Here is a 16,462-nt window from a genome sequence, read left to right on the forward strand (position 1 = left end):
AGTAAACCAAGTTCAAGGCAGTAATTTATTAAAGTTTGTGTGGTGATGTACGAATGCAAATGAAAATCGAAATATATGAAGAAATAGTTTCATTGTGTTGATTTGAATCATATTTGAATAATACATGTGTTTTATATGAGTGTATAAAAGCAAGGTAGTGGCGTTTTGGTTCACCCATACCAGTGTCTAACTTGATTAAAGTTTTCTCTAGAGTCCCACCCAGAACGGCAAAAAGCAATGTCGATGAATGTTTAATTGAACGTAAATACACAAGATTTTATCCGCACGGTTGTTCCGCATCACCGCATGAGGGTGTTAATTCTGGTGGGATTTTTTAAGACAGGAATTCCCCGAGGACAATGTACAACTGTGAGTTTATTTGGCAAAGATTTTGTCTGTGGAATGTATCTGTTCACGATTTGTTTATGTGGTTTTTCCCTCCGTATACTTTTTCGTTGAGACAGGATGCATCAAATTCCTAAAAATTGAAGACACAAATAAACGAAGATACTGTCATTCAACACAGCCCTAAGAGCCCATCCTCTTCCGTCTGTCGCTTTTATGAACGAAACTGTGCACATTCTAGCGTGATCTTGGCGGGTGAATTTGTTTTCCACTCCCCGGTATGATTACTGAAAGCAAGCCAGGTCAGGTAGATGCACACACGGAAAAAATCACTTCAATCCTGTGGAATAACGTGTGCGTCGATATGTGTCTTATGTTGTCTCGTTTTTTTTCGTATCCGGGCGTCGTTGGGACAATGTTACTCCTGGGAAATCAGAACTTGACGTAGATGTAGCGTAGATATAGGAGGATCCAGTTTTGCCGAATTTTCCATACCGGTTCTCGGTTTCATTGAGTATGGATTCCCTGGTATCAAGTAAGAAGGAAGCATTGGTGCTAAAAATGTCTGGTGTCCTTGAAGGTACGCACAATTGTCTTTTGTCGATGGGAATACAGCTGGTAGTGGTATGGTAAAGTTAAAGCATAAATGACTTTTTATAGTGCATTTGTATACGCAGATGAATGATGATTACATATATTATGTTAACAGAAAAAAATCGAAAAAAAAAAAATCGCCGAGACTTTTAAGTTACAATATTCGTTTCATGCACACAAAAAACATCTAAATCTTCATATGTACAGCTTCAATACTTTAAAGCTCTTTTCATGCTCCTCATTCAATATACCGTCACAAGTAATCATAATCGTAGACGACACATCATTACGCAAATGTTTACCCACGTGCACATTGATCGTAACAAGAACTGATTGAATATACAATAGGGCATGAAAATTCATCTAAAGGGCATCGACAATATTTTGCTCCACGAACCCTAATACAATCAAGCAACGACGGAGAATTATTGTTGTAAATAATTTTTTGACTCCACCTTTCTTGATGTAATTGTTTAATACAGCAAGGCACGTGCTCCAGGTGCGTTTTTTGTTTTTATATGCCGAAAAAAATCCGACTCTCATACTGAATATCCCCAAACGTACAATTTAGTATGAAGGGATTTTTGAGGGACAGATTGAGGTGGTCTTTTCCCCGCCCGCACGCAGCAATGCCTTACGCGCTTCATGTAAATCATAATATATGCGTGTCGATATTAGCGCTCAAATGTAGCCGTAATCAAAAATTTATGAGAATTACCCCCCCAGTCCCTCATCCGCTCTTTCGTTTTCCCGCTTACCATACCAATCCCACCATTTTGTGGCAATTGTTTGTTGTGGTGTCATAGGAATAGCCACCGGAAAAAAGGACGTCTAATGGGCTTGGGCTACAGTAGCTTGTCGGGTGGTACGCTTAGTAGGTGATATATTATGCACCGTTGCGGAAGGCACGTGTACTACTAGGGGCTTTCTTCTTCTGCTGTGTATCTATTATCAAAAATACGCCGGCAAGCTCTTCTGGTACAAACAATATTCTTACTTTTCCGTAACAAAAACTCCCACTCGTGCCACTCGTCCGTGGTAGGATGTACGTTAAATTTATCCAACAGGGCCTCCACAATGTGTATATAAAGAAATTAATGCTAACCGGAAAAAGGGAACCATACATGCATGCAGTGCATTATGTTTGGTGGGGACAACAAATTCCCAAATCCATTACCCAAACGATTACGGTATGAGTCTTGATGGGCATTTTGGGTGATGTTTTCCGAGCAAGATGACTTTTATGTGTAGGGCCCGGTTAGCAAGGGCATTCATCAGTGCGGTTCGGTCAATTTGCTAGGATTAAAATGATTTCCTGTCCTTTTATTTGGTTTAATTTTGGTAAAGGCTTTTCATGCGTACGGTACGAGCAAATATTTTTGATAATCATTTATTTATCTTGTTAAATAAACGTTTCAACCACAGTTATGGTAGTTGGTATGTTGGTAAGTTTTTAAATAAAATAAAAATAGTTACTTATGTCATGCATATTGCATACATGTTGAGGTTTATGTTTTCGGACGATTAGTCACATCTATGAAATCAGTGTTACAAAATATTTCAAATTGGTTTAAAAACTACTGTGTATTGTTTCTCATGATAGAATTTATCGATGATGCTACCTACTTCTAATTTCTTATTTCACTTTCATGACAGGAGTTTAATTTTACACAACTTGGTTCTATTACTGTGACTGTTTGTGCAAGAAAATCAAACAAACACCAGCACGGTTCAAACCCGATGGCAACCTTTAACTTCAGCCATTGTTAAGCCCTAACAACAATCTCCTTTTAACCTTGTGCCTCAGCAATTCGATAGCGTGACTTTGATGAATTAGTCTACAAACCAGTCTATCCGGTGGCTTGTAGTGGTTGGTACCAGGCACTTTCATCCCAGGCAAACCTTCATCCTGAAAGTTCCTTGAGGGCACCCACAGGATCAAGGTGCATGGTTTGATCGTTTACGTTGTGTGGCTCTCCCGGCCTTTTGCATCATCCGAGGTCCTTCCCTTCCAGTCTGTCTGTCTTCTTCGTGTGATCCTTTGTCTGTGTGTGTTTGTTTGAGAGCTAATGGTGCCGAAGCTGTAGACATCGTACCGGCAACCGCTATCAAGGTGTCAGGAAAATCCTGCTAAATAAATTCACTCCCATTATTTATTTGATGAAAAATGAAAAGCCTGCTTCATCCTGACAAAGTTTTCAACCTCTGCACGGGCGCACACCACGAACAATCGTTCGGGATGATAGTCCAAATGAGCGGCGATGCATGGATGGGGGCTGGGAACGAACGAACACAGCGCATTAACTTATGAGGATCATGCTTGACTTCATCATCAAGTGTGGTAACTTTGAGGTGGTACGCTCCATAATAGCACATCCATCTCTTCGTCTTTGTACGCACCGAATGAGGGTGGTCAGCTAGCTAACGGTGGTTTGCACCGCTTCCTCCACCCGGTGTGACAGTTGTGAAACCGCCGAACCCTGGAAGCAGTAAAAATGTCACTCAATTTATTTGAGAATTAAGAAAGTTTTATTTTCGCCCCGTGTTCTTCGGTGTGCCTTCCGGGCAGTTGGCCAGTAAGCGCGGATAGCGTGTTAGAAAACGGTGGTATGTGTTTGTCAATGAGAGTGAAAACTCCCACTTCTCTCTGTGGTGGTGGTGTTGATGTTGACCAGTTCGAGGTTTCTAAGAGTTTACTGACACACGTCGTTGGCGCTAATGTAGCTTGTGACCAAGTCGACACTAAACTCTGTGCTAAGTAAAGGAATCCTAGACGGAAGTGCTGCTGGCATGGGAAAGCTGGTGGAAAAGTTTATACAAAGACCCCCCTAGTTTCCATCCCGCCACAAGCCAGGACAATCGCTATCGGTGTCCAGAACGGATTCATACAAAAAAAACCCCCGGTAACTTGACGCAACCCGGACAAAACCAAATGTTTGAACTTCCAACGTCCAGCACGGGGCAGAACAGCATATTTGACGTCGCCAAGTCAAAACTATGCCACACATGAACGAGTTGATGGTGTGGTACGAAAGAGACGAAGAATGGTGTGCTGGTGGGTAAAAGTTGAATACCATTGTCACTCCGTTTGACATGGCAAATAAAAAGGGAAAACTCCTGGCCAAAGCCACTTGAGTTTCGTCGACTTTTTTTTTCTCCTGCACTTGCTTTCAATGGTCTCGTTTCGACGCTGGTTTGGGAATGAATCTAGAAAGTTTTTCCTTTTATTTTCTCACTTTTGCTTGTTAGTCACATGGTGATGTTTTTGGTCGTGCTGGTTGGATGTGGATCATACGGTGCAAAACAAATAATGGGATGACGAAGAGCCGAATTATGTGCCCAATGGTGAAGTTGGAATGAAAAACCCATGCGAAGATATCAGCAGTTTGTCAACACGTCCTATAATTGATGAAAATTGTGCTGAAAGCAATGCTTTATTTTTGGCTTCCACCAAATGGACACCAACAAGTTTTCTGATTGTGGTGCAAGCAAGTCTTTTCCGAAACCTTCAGTTCCCCGTTCAACGTGTACGAGAAGAGGAAGTAAAGTTGTCCTCATGCTGTGTGAGAAATAAAATAAGCTCCAACCCCCGATAGGCTTCATTTCCACTTGTCGTACCGGGTTGTTTTAGGTTCGTGGAGTTTATTTTATGTTGCGTTGGGTGATAAGAAACAGTATCTTGAAGGGAGCGTGTGTTTACACATAATGTTTTGTTGTTTCAAAGCCGTCGAAAATGGATCGTTGAATTGGCAGGATGTTGCTATTGCCACTTTCGAAATGTCTCGTTGTGCCGCTTGTTATAGGAACTCTAACTCTAAGGAGGGTTAACTCTTAGAGAAGTCTGCCAGTCAATAAAAATCCCAGTGTCTCATACTGCTAGACACACGCACCCGACATATGGTTTGTTCGAAAAGACGAAACCAAATCTACTCAACGCAATCAAGGGAAAGACAGAAAGCCTATATGCCATTGATTCGCTACAATGGTAAGAACCATATTGTCACCATTCGACATGAGGCCCGCTGATCACGACACCGTCATACACGATTGCCGATCACATAAACATAAACGCAACAACTTCGACTTCAATCGCTTTCTTGTTGTGCTTTTATTTGCGGTTTTTTCGGCATTTATTGTTCCGTATATTGTTCCTGCCTTCCTCGTAACGCGACAATGAGGCCCATATTGATCGAAGGATAACGCCAAAGCTTTCGTCTTTGGCGTGGGAAACCCATTTCTTGTTGCGGCTTTGGCTTTCTTGGCTATGTAGCGCATTGTGTGTTTGCCAACTATCAAGGCCAGACCGGTCGAGTTTATTTTTTGAATTTGCGCTATCTGAAGTCTTTCTCCAGCATCATCGTTTTGCTCTATTGAATACAAATTATTTCCATCCCATCGCGTGCTTCCTTTCGCCAGCATGGGTTGCTTCTTGAGCGGGGTTTGATACAAATTGAAAAAACAACCCATCTGACACACCAATCGACTTATTCAGGATGGTATAAGGATAGGGATAAGGAAAGCTTCCTCACCCACACAAAAGTTGCTCTGAGAAAACAAGTTAAGGATTGAAATTGTAGAAAAAATTTACACATTTTTCCATCTCTGGCGCTAGTTTCACGGAAGGAAAAAAATAGAAAAAAGGAGAATTTTCGCCTAGCTCCCAGATTGCAGACAGCAAGAGGATAGAATAAACCACTCGTTTGCTTTGTGTCAACCTTTTATTCCGAACTTTCTCCTACAGGGTAAAGATACAGCACTTTCCACCGATTCTTTCAGCATCTCATCATCAGTTGGGAGGATTTCCCCGCTTGCCGGAAGCATTCACCTTGCATATCCTTTCTTCGTGGCTACTCGGTCAAATCCGTCCGAAGCACTGTTTCCAGGTGTTCGACCATGTTCACAATTGGTAGAATGGCTGATTGATCCTTTGAGTGGAGCAACGCCAAAATAGACAAAAAAATATAATAAAACAGTGGATGAAAAAGAAGCCCGCTATTTGTAGAAGTTTCTTGAAAGTTCCAAAGAAATCACGAGAGCTTTTTATGCGCATTTGCTATTTTCAACAGTAGTTACAATTTTATTTCCTGCAAATTGTTTTCAATCGACAGCGCTCACAGGTTCGTCTTTCGATTGCTTTACATCCTTGTGATTGTTTTGTGTGATAATTAATTCACTTGAAGAAAACCAGCATTGGATTACTATCAACAGATTTTGTTAGTGGAATGGTTATAACATTCAATAAGCGATAAAAGCTGTTCTGAAAAGTGGAGGAAATTGTTATTTGTTGTGCAGTTTGCATACAACGAAGAGTTGTCAGTTACGAAATGCACCCCATAAGTTATGCAATTGTGTTAATGTAACGCCTAATATCAAGCAAAAAGCGATACATAATGCGTACGATTATCAATCATTTGACAGTAGACGCCTATTTTCACGTTATAATTTTTAGCAGTGAAACCGAAAGCACGTTGATTTAATCAAACCGTGAAAGGGATAAATTAGAAACAATTGCAAAGTGTCATTATTTAAATAATAAAACCATTCATAGGGATGCTGTTCTGGTCCTCTTCAGCTTAGCTAACCCAATGAGCTTTTCATGTACACCATTTAGTACTTTAGTCGTGCACATATGTTGCCTTCTATTCGTGTGTCAATTTGCAGTTATTTTTCATCGGAACCGGAAAAAGGACTTTTTGGCGTTCGCAATGACAATGTGCGGAAATTAATCGAATTGGAAATTTCAATTCTTCTCACCAGCGCCTGGAAACAAACGGGGGATTGTGAGTTGCAGGCAAGTGGTAAACGTTCAATAAGTTCAACTTTTTATCGACAAATGGTGTTACCAAAAACAACCGCTTACTAATTGCGTGGTAATTTGCGCCGTCACATGGATTGTGCCTGTTTCAATCCATTAACGCCCCGAAACGAATAACGAATTGTTTTGAGCACATCGTTGTTGGAATTTGTTATACACATGGTTGGTTTTACTGGTTCCGTTCGGTTTGGATGTTTCTTACAGCACAGTAGCGTGTCGTCGACATCTCGTTTTTTCATTCAATTTTATCCGACGACTATGTTTTCGCGCGTTACACGTACTACATCGTTCGCCACCCCTGCAGGATATTTTCGATCTGCATGAGATAAATGTAACGGTTACGGTTGTCTCACTTTCACTGGCAAAAGCAGCTGTTCAGCAGAAATAAATTGCAATCGAAGTGTCGATTGTACAACATTTCATTTTCATTAGTGTAAAATATGATTAACGAGGTAACAATTGATATTGAGTGTTTTAAACGAGTGAAGCATTTGCCGATGCCCGAAAGGTCGCTTTTCCGACCTTCCATTTCCCTTTTGCCTTCCCCTTTTTCGGATTCCATTTTTAACAAGCTTTTCCCATTGTTCCCGAAATTCGATTGAATTTTTTTTTCATTGCAAATGCGATTCGTTGTGCCATTTGTTTCTTTTAATATCTTTTTCGCCTCATTTTCACATACCCACGGGCTCATATTGACATACGTACTGCGTTCCTGTGTGGTTTCGAATTACGAGCGAATGTGCTGTGTGTGTGTTTGTGTGTTTGTCTTCTTCTCTATATTCAGCTGAGCCACGGGAGTGTAGTAATTAATCAAATGAAAATTATTGACATAATTGATTAACATTACCGTAGCCTGCCGCAGACGGATGCAAGTAATTTGCATACAAATGCAAACGCGCCGACACAGCTGTGTGCGTCCTACCGCCCTATTATGCGGCCAGCTTCCGGCCTACATTCTCCGCACAAAGTGTTTCCTTCAACTGAATACCTTTTCCGGGTGCCATTAATCATTATTTCACCATGTTCGAGTGTATACAAGTCAGGTGAATGTGGGAGGCAACGGGGTTGGGCGTGTAAAAAGTTTTGGAAAACCCATTTTTTTTGCCTTTCCATGCCAAAAAGAGCAGGGGTGGATACATTTTTATGAACTGCCATTTGCCTTTCCATCGCTATGTCACACGGGGTAATGGACAGTTTCGATTTCGTTTACTACTTCGCACGCATTCTATGCGTGCATTTGAACATTGTTCGCTTGTTGATTTTGTGGTAGAAATATCGACACCGGAGGCTCTTGTTAAAACTGATTGGTTAATTAAACATTCTGCCCCCACATGCGCGGGGCTGTATCTGTTAGTAGCATGTCTCAGAAATCAGAACTATCGAATAAAAAGAACTATTGTTGATGAGACACCCTTGGCATATTTTTATAAAAGTAAAGTTAAAATTAACATTAATTATTGTTTCCTTGCGATTTCGAAAGTTCACCTCTCACTGCTATAAATAACCTTCATTGTGTAATGTACTTACTGTTACTTTTGCTACGGCAATAATTTGACAGCCCTGGCAGCTTCAAGCTGCAGTGCGTAGTTCCCGGTAGCATTTGGATTAATCGTTCGTTAATATTTAATTTTAAAATGAATTGCGAATAATATTTGTCTCAAATTCTGAACCGAATGGTACAGCAGCGGCTAATGAACCATTGTAAATCGATAGCATACGTTTCGGTAGACCAGAACCTCAGAACATACGAATAAGCCGTTTTATGGATAAATGAGTTAACAGTGGTTTATTTATTACAAAATGGAGTTAGATAATTGTCATCGATTCAAACGCAGTTTTGCTGCATAAAATGGTTACACCAATGAATTACGATTTTTTAATAATTCATCATATTGGTAGGATGAAATGGAATAACTGAGCGAAATTGGATATTTGTTGAACATTATTCAACGGTCGATTAGATTGCGATTGCTGGCTTCGAGCGTTTGACCTTAGAGGGCGCTGTATCGATCGGCGAAACTGATCGAGTCGGGGATACCCGAAATAAGAGGATCAATGATCAAGAGAAAGCGGACTTGATAAAGTGAACCTGCCGAACGAGGTAGAGATTTTTTTGCTCCTCTAAATAACCAAATTTGAAGCAATTTGGCAATTAAAGATTACTAAAAAATTGCTTATTATCACCGTTATACGCAGTAATACAGTTTACAAAAATTCATCAAGTATCTTAAAACTGCATATATTGGGGGAATTGGTGGATTAAATATACATTCGAGCCTACCATAGTAGCCAACACTTCGGAAGCAAACTCAGAAACTTATAAGGAAAACACCTTCTCTTTTTCATCGTTCCCAATGTACCACTTCCTAGCGACAGTCACAGTTAGAAAGCGGAAACAGTACCTGCATGGAATAACGAATAGGCGAACCTTTCTTTCCAGTGGCTTCTTGATTGATGGAAGTCGGTGCTTCTGTAGCTCAAAATAAAACGTGCCACCGGCGCTTTGCACTCATCGGCGGTTTTTTTTTATGAAAGTGGAACCATCCCAAAAATGGATGCTCATGGAAAGTGAAATTCGAAGTTTTAGTAACACACCCCGCCTCACCACGCAGAAGATGTCTAAGAGTGCGGAAGATTTGGGAAGCCGTGTTGATGAAGGCTCGATGGATGGAAACTGAGACTCCTCCCGGTAAAGGTTTTCGGTTGGCTGAGCCTCTTTGAAACATTCAGTATGACCGGAGGACGATCTAGCGTAAATTTCCACTCGAATATTCTGCTCAGGATTTCATCACCTGCTCAGCTGTGCGTAAGGGAAAGCGTAGAGGATACCGTCGTCCTGTAGGCGCTGCGAGCCATGGAACTTTTTCGAATGAGAAACGGCACGCACAAATACAACGACGGTGTTGCTGTGGTCCAATACCATCCAGTCCACGATGGTGGCGGGATGTTAAAAGCAGCAAAATCCTTTGATAATTTTCTTCTCACACACCGAAAGAAAAAGACCAAACATGCTTTTCCTCCTGATAGGTTCCCTGGCGGGTATTCCACGTACGCACCTAAAAGAAAAGCTTTCTTGGGCTTCTTGCTGTAAACATCGTTCGAAATGGCATGAAATTTGTTCTCATTTCATCCAGCGAGGATGTTGTTCCTTCTGGTCCAACCTGATGAAAGGTTTCTTCGGTGGTGAACGTCACCTTTTGCGTGTGTATGTATTTTACAAAGGCTCGTCTCTTCGGTCTCTAAGAAAAAATAAACGCTCCGATCCATTTTGAATTTCGCGGTTGTGAGTCGGTGGATTCTTTCAGGTCTTCGTCACATTTTTAGAAACCGGTACAGTAGTAGTGTACTTGTGCTTTCGAAGCACGTCGACCGTATATTGACTGTTCCGCCATCTGTGGCAGCAAGGCAAAGAGGGGAACATTCTCCGGCAAGGTAGGCGTGTGTTCACTACTTACTGAGACCCTCCACAAGCCAGTTTGCAGCAATGATGATGCCGCTTCAATACTTTATCGCTTCCGTTCCGTTTCGCTTGGTTCGAAAATTTGAAGGTAACTTTTAGACAGCTCTACCATCCAGCTCCCATTACCCGGGCCAAAGGATCACGCTGCTGATCAACCGCACGGTGCCGTTTCTCGTGTGTATGTTCAATGCAGCAAAGAGAAACGGCGGAAACAAATGGCTAGGAAAAACTAGCATCTTTTAAATTTCCTTCCCAATGATGCATGATGTTTGCTGCCGTTCTTGGTTTCGGAAGGTTTACTCTTGCTTCTTCATACCTTTCTTTTTTATAAGATGATGAATTTCACAACACGGGCAGAAGATCATAGGGCTAAGTGTACATCAGGTATTCGCTTCGCAAATGGATTGGCTGCAGATGTTTCTGTTTACTTTGCGATAGCGATCAGAAGCCGGTTTGCAAGTGTTTCGCATGTGAACCAAGCAAAGAAAATTGCTTTTCGATTATAGTAGTAAAACGGAGTGCATTTGATGTTTGTGTATGTTTACGAGTAATAGTGTATGCACTAGCTTTTTTACTATAAGCACAATATTATAGTTGTGCGATTCCCGCGTGTTGCGAGTAGAAATCAATTTCCTTAAATTGTAATCATGGTTGTGTTTGGAGAAACATGTTTACCCCAAGATTGCTAAATCTCAAAAACCTACATCAAATTTCAAGAATATATGGAATACACTACCAAGATTTGTGATCGAAACAAACTCCATTTCCATACAAATCACTTCAAAATTGTTATTTGCTCATTTTTTTTTTTGCGGCAGGACTTTTCATTGTTATATCCAGTTTATTGTGCGGACATTTGTCAATTTATTGTGTATCATTAATATTGATTCAAGAAGTTACGAATTCGAGTCAAGTCAAGTCACGAATTGTCCGATTAAGGTGAAATATACAATAATAATTAGTTTCTATTGTAGACGTAACTTCATAACACCTTTCTCATAGAAGTTTTGGCGAAAAACTTACGAAATTGATGTTTTCTATCATTGTTTGATCTTTTGTCATTCGGAATGTTTTTAATGCGAGCAAATTGTGTTAATCGCTTGATGTAAAGTGAGCTCTTTATAGCAGAAACTTCAAAACTTGCCCAACGAAGCTCCCTAAGTTTTTGGCGCTAAATTTGAGATTTGCCTTTATTTTGATGAACAACAACAACTCTTCTATAGAACAATTGGCTGGCTATTATTGGCCAATCACTTGCTTTAAATCGTCGTGTGTATATGGTCATACCGAAGCAACTCATAGTAAACGATTTCCTTGCTATCGCTACAAATCGACATTCGAACCTTCTTGGCCTTAAGACCAGGTTTGGTCGCCGTTTCAATAACTTGATTGCTCATTGGTGTCGATTGCTTTCGTATAGCATTTGACCCTTTTATCATCCCCAATCACTATCTGTGTTAGAAACGAGTCGATATTATTCGATATTCGTTGATGTATTTGATTCTATAAAGATGACGATAATCTTTAATGTTTTGAAGTGTTAATGGACGTGGTATCCTAAAATCGAGCGCTCTTTCGAATCAAACTTTACGTAAATGGTTTGAAATTGTTAAATAGTAGATCTCTTTTTCCTATATGCGGATGCTGCGTCAACTAACATGCCGGTAGAACCTTATCGATGTTAGCGATAATGGATGGATTTATGTTTCTCCAACCTAATGTATCAAAACACACATTCAATTCCTTTTTATTAAAATGTCAAACAATTGCTACTTTTCAAGAAATGCCATACAATATTCTACAAAACAAACCTCCATTGAATTACAAATTCCCTTATTAGTTCAATCGTTTTGCAGCAGCAACATAATTAATGTACGGTTGTTGTGTTCGGTCGGTTCGATTCGTTAGGAACGAAAAACTTTACAGCAAACTCACGCAATTGACAATTTTGTTTGCTGCATTGTCTACTCCATTTGCAACTATGTGCTTCCCCGTTTCCTACTGTTGCTTCTTATTGCACTTGTCATTGTGGTGTCGCGATAAGAAGGTAAGTCCGGTCGTTAAACAGCCCGGAAGTATTTGCTAAACGACTGTTTATTCTTCGATCCATCCGCCAGCCCGGTCGTTTGTGTGAGCAATCATTTTCCGTCATCTTGCTTCTTGTACCCAACGCCTTGCAGCCGGGCCACCGGGCACTTTTAGGAAAAGTTTCCCCCCCCCCCCGGTTTAGTTACTGCACTGTGCGAATATGGTGCAAACTTTCTAGTGGTTTATCTCGAGGCAATGAAAGTTGTGAGAAGCCGCGACAGTGATCACAGCACGGGTGCCCTGAAGTGGTGGGCTGTGCGTTGGTGTCGACCCCGTTAATAAATTGTCTTCATTTATCAACCAACCGCCTGCTGATGGCTCGAAGGAATGAACTCGCTGCGTTTGGGCGTTCTCATTTTACGGTGTCGTTGAGCTGTGCTCTGGGTGGGTGGGTGATTTTTGGCAAGGGCTGTTGATTAGGACGCAATGAAAAAAAAGTATCTTAACTTAAATAAAACAGCATTCTTGGAACGTCGGTGCGCGTCTACTCATCTCGAGAAGATAAAAGACCTTCGCCTCAAATTACACTTTTGCCTCGAGCCAAATCTAACGCAAGTGTTCCATCACCGGTTTCCATCGCTGGCGCAAGAACGCTCGGGTGTGTAATCAATTAAAAGAGCAATGTTTGGAATGCTTCGCACAGACGTTCACTTTGCTCCGCAAACTGATGCTCTCTCCATGGCAAAATAATACAACCGAACGCCCATCAACGCTTTAAATGCTTTAAATAGTGTGACAAACCGCTAAATCGATTTATTCCAGACCGACGAGCAGAGGACCGATCGGCATTGGGATAGTGGTAAGTGGGACCACCGCTCTCGTGATGATGCTCGAAAACTGCAAACCCCATCAGCGAAGCGCTGCTTAATGAGCTGAAGAGTTATTTCGCTACGTACCGTATCGGTTGCCGCTTGCTGTGGGTTCAATTAATTAGCAAGCCTATTTGTCGAGTAATTGATCGAATCCATTTGGATAAATTATATTCTTCCCAGCGACAAACTTTAAACTGCAGCTTTGAACGTCTTTAATAACTACTTCAAAACGAGTGCCTTACAATCAAAAGAAACCTCAACCAAAGCGGGATTCACTCGTTTTGCTGTGTGCACATGTGCGGCTTGTGTTGTCTACTCTTGTGCTGCTCCCGCTCAAAGTAAGAAATCCACCTCTCAATGGACTTTTCACGATGGTACTATCCGGCTTCCAAGTCAGTTTACAGTTGATTACGGTTTCGATAACTTCAGCTGCAACTGTCCTGGCAGGCACTTCGTGTATGTCAAGTGCAAGACGCGCACATAAAACGTTCCCGAGCCACACTCCAGGGTCCATTCGATTCCATTTCGATTGGAAGATTTTCTTTTGCCCCGGCCCTTTCGGTTCTGGTCGGTGTCCTTCCTGCTCAGCAGATGGACGTGTGTTACAGCATGTGGTTCTTCGCGTACTTGAATGTCGATGTCAGCGCTTCCACGTGAACGAACACACATGGAAATATGTGTGAAGATCGGAGAAATTGTCCGTTTGCCTCTCCCATTTTCCACGAGATACAAGCTTGCCGATTCGCTAGAGGTATAACCACACTTTAATCACAGTCTAGACGAGGATTCTGTGAAGTCCTGTGTTTGTGTGTGTGTATTGAAGTGCTGCTCAGTGCTGTCATTCTTTGGAGTTCGTTCCAGTCACGAGTCCACCACATGGTTTGTCGATTGTTGTCTCTTTTTGCGACCGGCAGTTGTCTGCGTTGGTTTTGGTTTTCCGGCTTTTGGAGGAAGTTGTCCAACCGGAACACATTCGGGAAACACTGTTATCAGTCAGAGACTAGAAGAGAGAGAGAGAGAGAGAGAGAGAGAGAGAGAGAGAGAGAGCGAGAAAAAGAGGGGTGGTGGCAACACAAAACCCCATAACCATTGGCGATTGGAATCGAAATCCAATATAAGACAATTCCCAGATGACGAGTTCCCAATCATTCTGTGTGGTACTACGCCGTGTTGTGAGTCTCCTCACCATTTTCTTCCCCAGCTCGATACTTTTGCGAAATTCGTGACACAAACAAGTTGCACATGAGCATGTCTCTTGAACAAAACGTCCTTTCCTTGTTCTTGCTTCCTCCGCTTGCAAAGAGTATATTGGTCAACATCAGTGTTGTTGTGTGCCATGGGTTAGTATGGTTCCGTCCGTGCGTTATTAGTTCCAGTGGGGATTGCAACCGGGCATGGTTACCGTTCTAATGGCCCTGAAAGCAAACCCACTCAATTGCTGCTGAGTTTCGGGGGTATTCGATAGGTAATATTCGGTTCGAAAATGGCTGCAATAGAGTGGTGCGATCTCCCGTGTGATTACCATCCGACCGATTCGCTATCGTCTTCCGAAAGTGACCTGTTTGGGGTCATTAGATGGCACCCAAAACGGTCTCTATGTCGTCCCCGAAGAATTTGCCAGTGTTTAGGGTTGCCGTAACAAGCAACTGGGCATGAAGTTTATTTTTTTCTTCCTTCGATGCGCCAATAACGTAATGTGATTTCTTCATCTTCCTGTACACTCTGCTCTGTGGCAAAGATAAGCTACCAAGACGGAACGTTATGGACGGGGTATAGCGTTACGAAAGAAATCGTCTCACTGCTGTGACGGTTCTGCTGCTCTGTTTTGAGCGAAAGGAAGCGTTTGCTGTAATGGATTTCTTTATTGAATTTAATGCATATTAAATGAGCTGCACCGCGTATCCTTGGGTTCCTCCTTTCGGATGGACAAAGGATACAGATGCTGGGTGTTTGATATGCGGCCAATCTATAAGTAGGTGTTGCCAAGTTACAAACGCACCGGGCAAGACGAACAATCCGCCCCTAAAAATGGTTGGCGTTTTTTTCGATACCGTTTCCTGATTGGCGTCTTCAGCTTTCTTACGAGGTGCAGAGCATCACCGTAATGGATAAATGGTGTCGTTTTCCACGCGGTAGATTTTTCCGCACTCCACACCTTTGCTGTACTGCTGTATTTTAGTTGAAAGTCAAACGAAAATGAATAAGAAAGCAAAAGATGTTCGTTTGATGGGGATATATCCCTTCGGAAATCGATTGCATTAATTATTAATGGTCAGCAGCCATCCAGCCAGTCAGCCGTCGGTAAAAATAAACACATTAAATCCGACCGAAGACGGCTTGTGTGGCGGATTTAATTAAGTTCGTCTAGTTTTACGTTGTTCGTCCAATTACGTTTTAGTATAATATTCGTTTTATTTACTAGCTCTATAGACATATAATGTTTCACTGTTGCCTGTTTTATCTTTCAGATCATGTCCGAGAGTTTCAGTGTGGGAAGTTTTACTACAGAAATTTTTACCTGGACGAGGAACGGGATGCTCTCTACGTGGGTGCAATGTAAGTAGTTTAAAGTTAGAAAAATTAACAATAAGCAAATATCGGTTTAATATTTACATAGAAGTATGAAATTAAGCGACAAATTTTTACAAAACTATATTTTAAATACTATTTTGTTACGTGGCGCTTTATGCAATTTGAGAATTTTGATTCTGCACAACGGAAGCGTAACAATCAGAACAGAAACGAAACAATATTCCAACCGTGCTGTCCGTTTCAGTTAAACGATTTCAAATGTAACCGATACGCTTGGTTTGCGTTTCGATTTGAGATTAGTTTCTTACGTGTTGTAATTTACTTTTCACCTATTCGAAACTCACCCCCACGACGGCAAGGTTAATGGAAAAGTAAACATGGGCCCGCGAGAAGAAGAAAACCATCATTTCCTGTCGCAATTTTTGTCCCCGTTTGCGCCAGTTCGTCCATTATCGCCATTTTCAAACAACCCACCTTGAAAAGATCAAGCCATACGAAGGGGCCGCGCAAAGAAAAAATCGCCCGAATGCACAAAAGCTTTAAGTACATCTTAATGTAAATTAGATTTTCACCGTAGCGTCACACCGTGGGTATTTTTTTTTTATCGATGTCATAAAAGCTGTGTTGCGTTTTTTTCTGTGTTTGCTTCTACCTTCTCTCGATGGAACTTCTCACCGGCACTTTGGCGAAGATCAAACACGGCCGGCGACTCGGTGCTATCATAGTTGCGGTACGCGATTTGCTGCAGTGTGTATCTTTGCGTTGATTTTTCCTCCCTCGCCACGGCGGGTATTTCCATTATGCGGCTAAAAGTAG

At 41.6% G+C, this 16,462-nt stretch overlaps 1 protein-coding gene across 1 annotated transcript in view; it reads left to right on the forward strand.

Annotated features, from left to right (window-relative positions):
* Positions 1 to 16,462, forward strand: part of LOC128715163 (semaphorin-2A-like) — a 221,634-nt gene that overhangs the window by 74,525 nt on the left and 130,647 nt on the right. The window contains exon 2 of the mRNA XM_053810045.1: positions 15,583 to 15,670. Coding sequence (XP_053666020.1) covers positions 15,583 to 15,670 — 88 coding nt within the window. The remainder of the gene's footprint in view (positions 1 to 15,582; positions 15,671 to 16,462) is intronic.

This window comes from Anopheles marshallii, chromosome 3, assembly GCF_943734725.1.
Source record: "Anopheles marshallii chromosome 3, idAnoMarsDA_429_01, whole genome shotgun sequence".
NCBI lineage: Eukaryota > Metazoa > Arthropoda > Insecta > Diptera > Culicidae > Anopheles > Anopheles marshallii.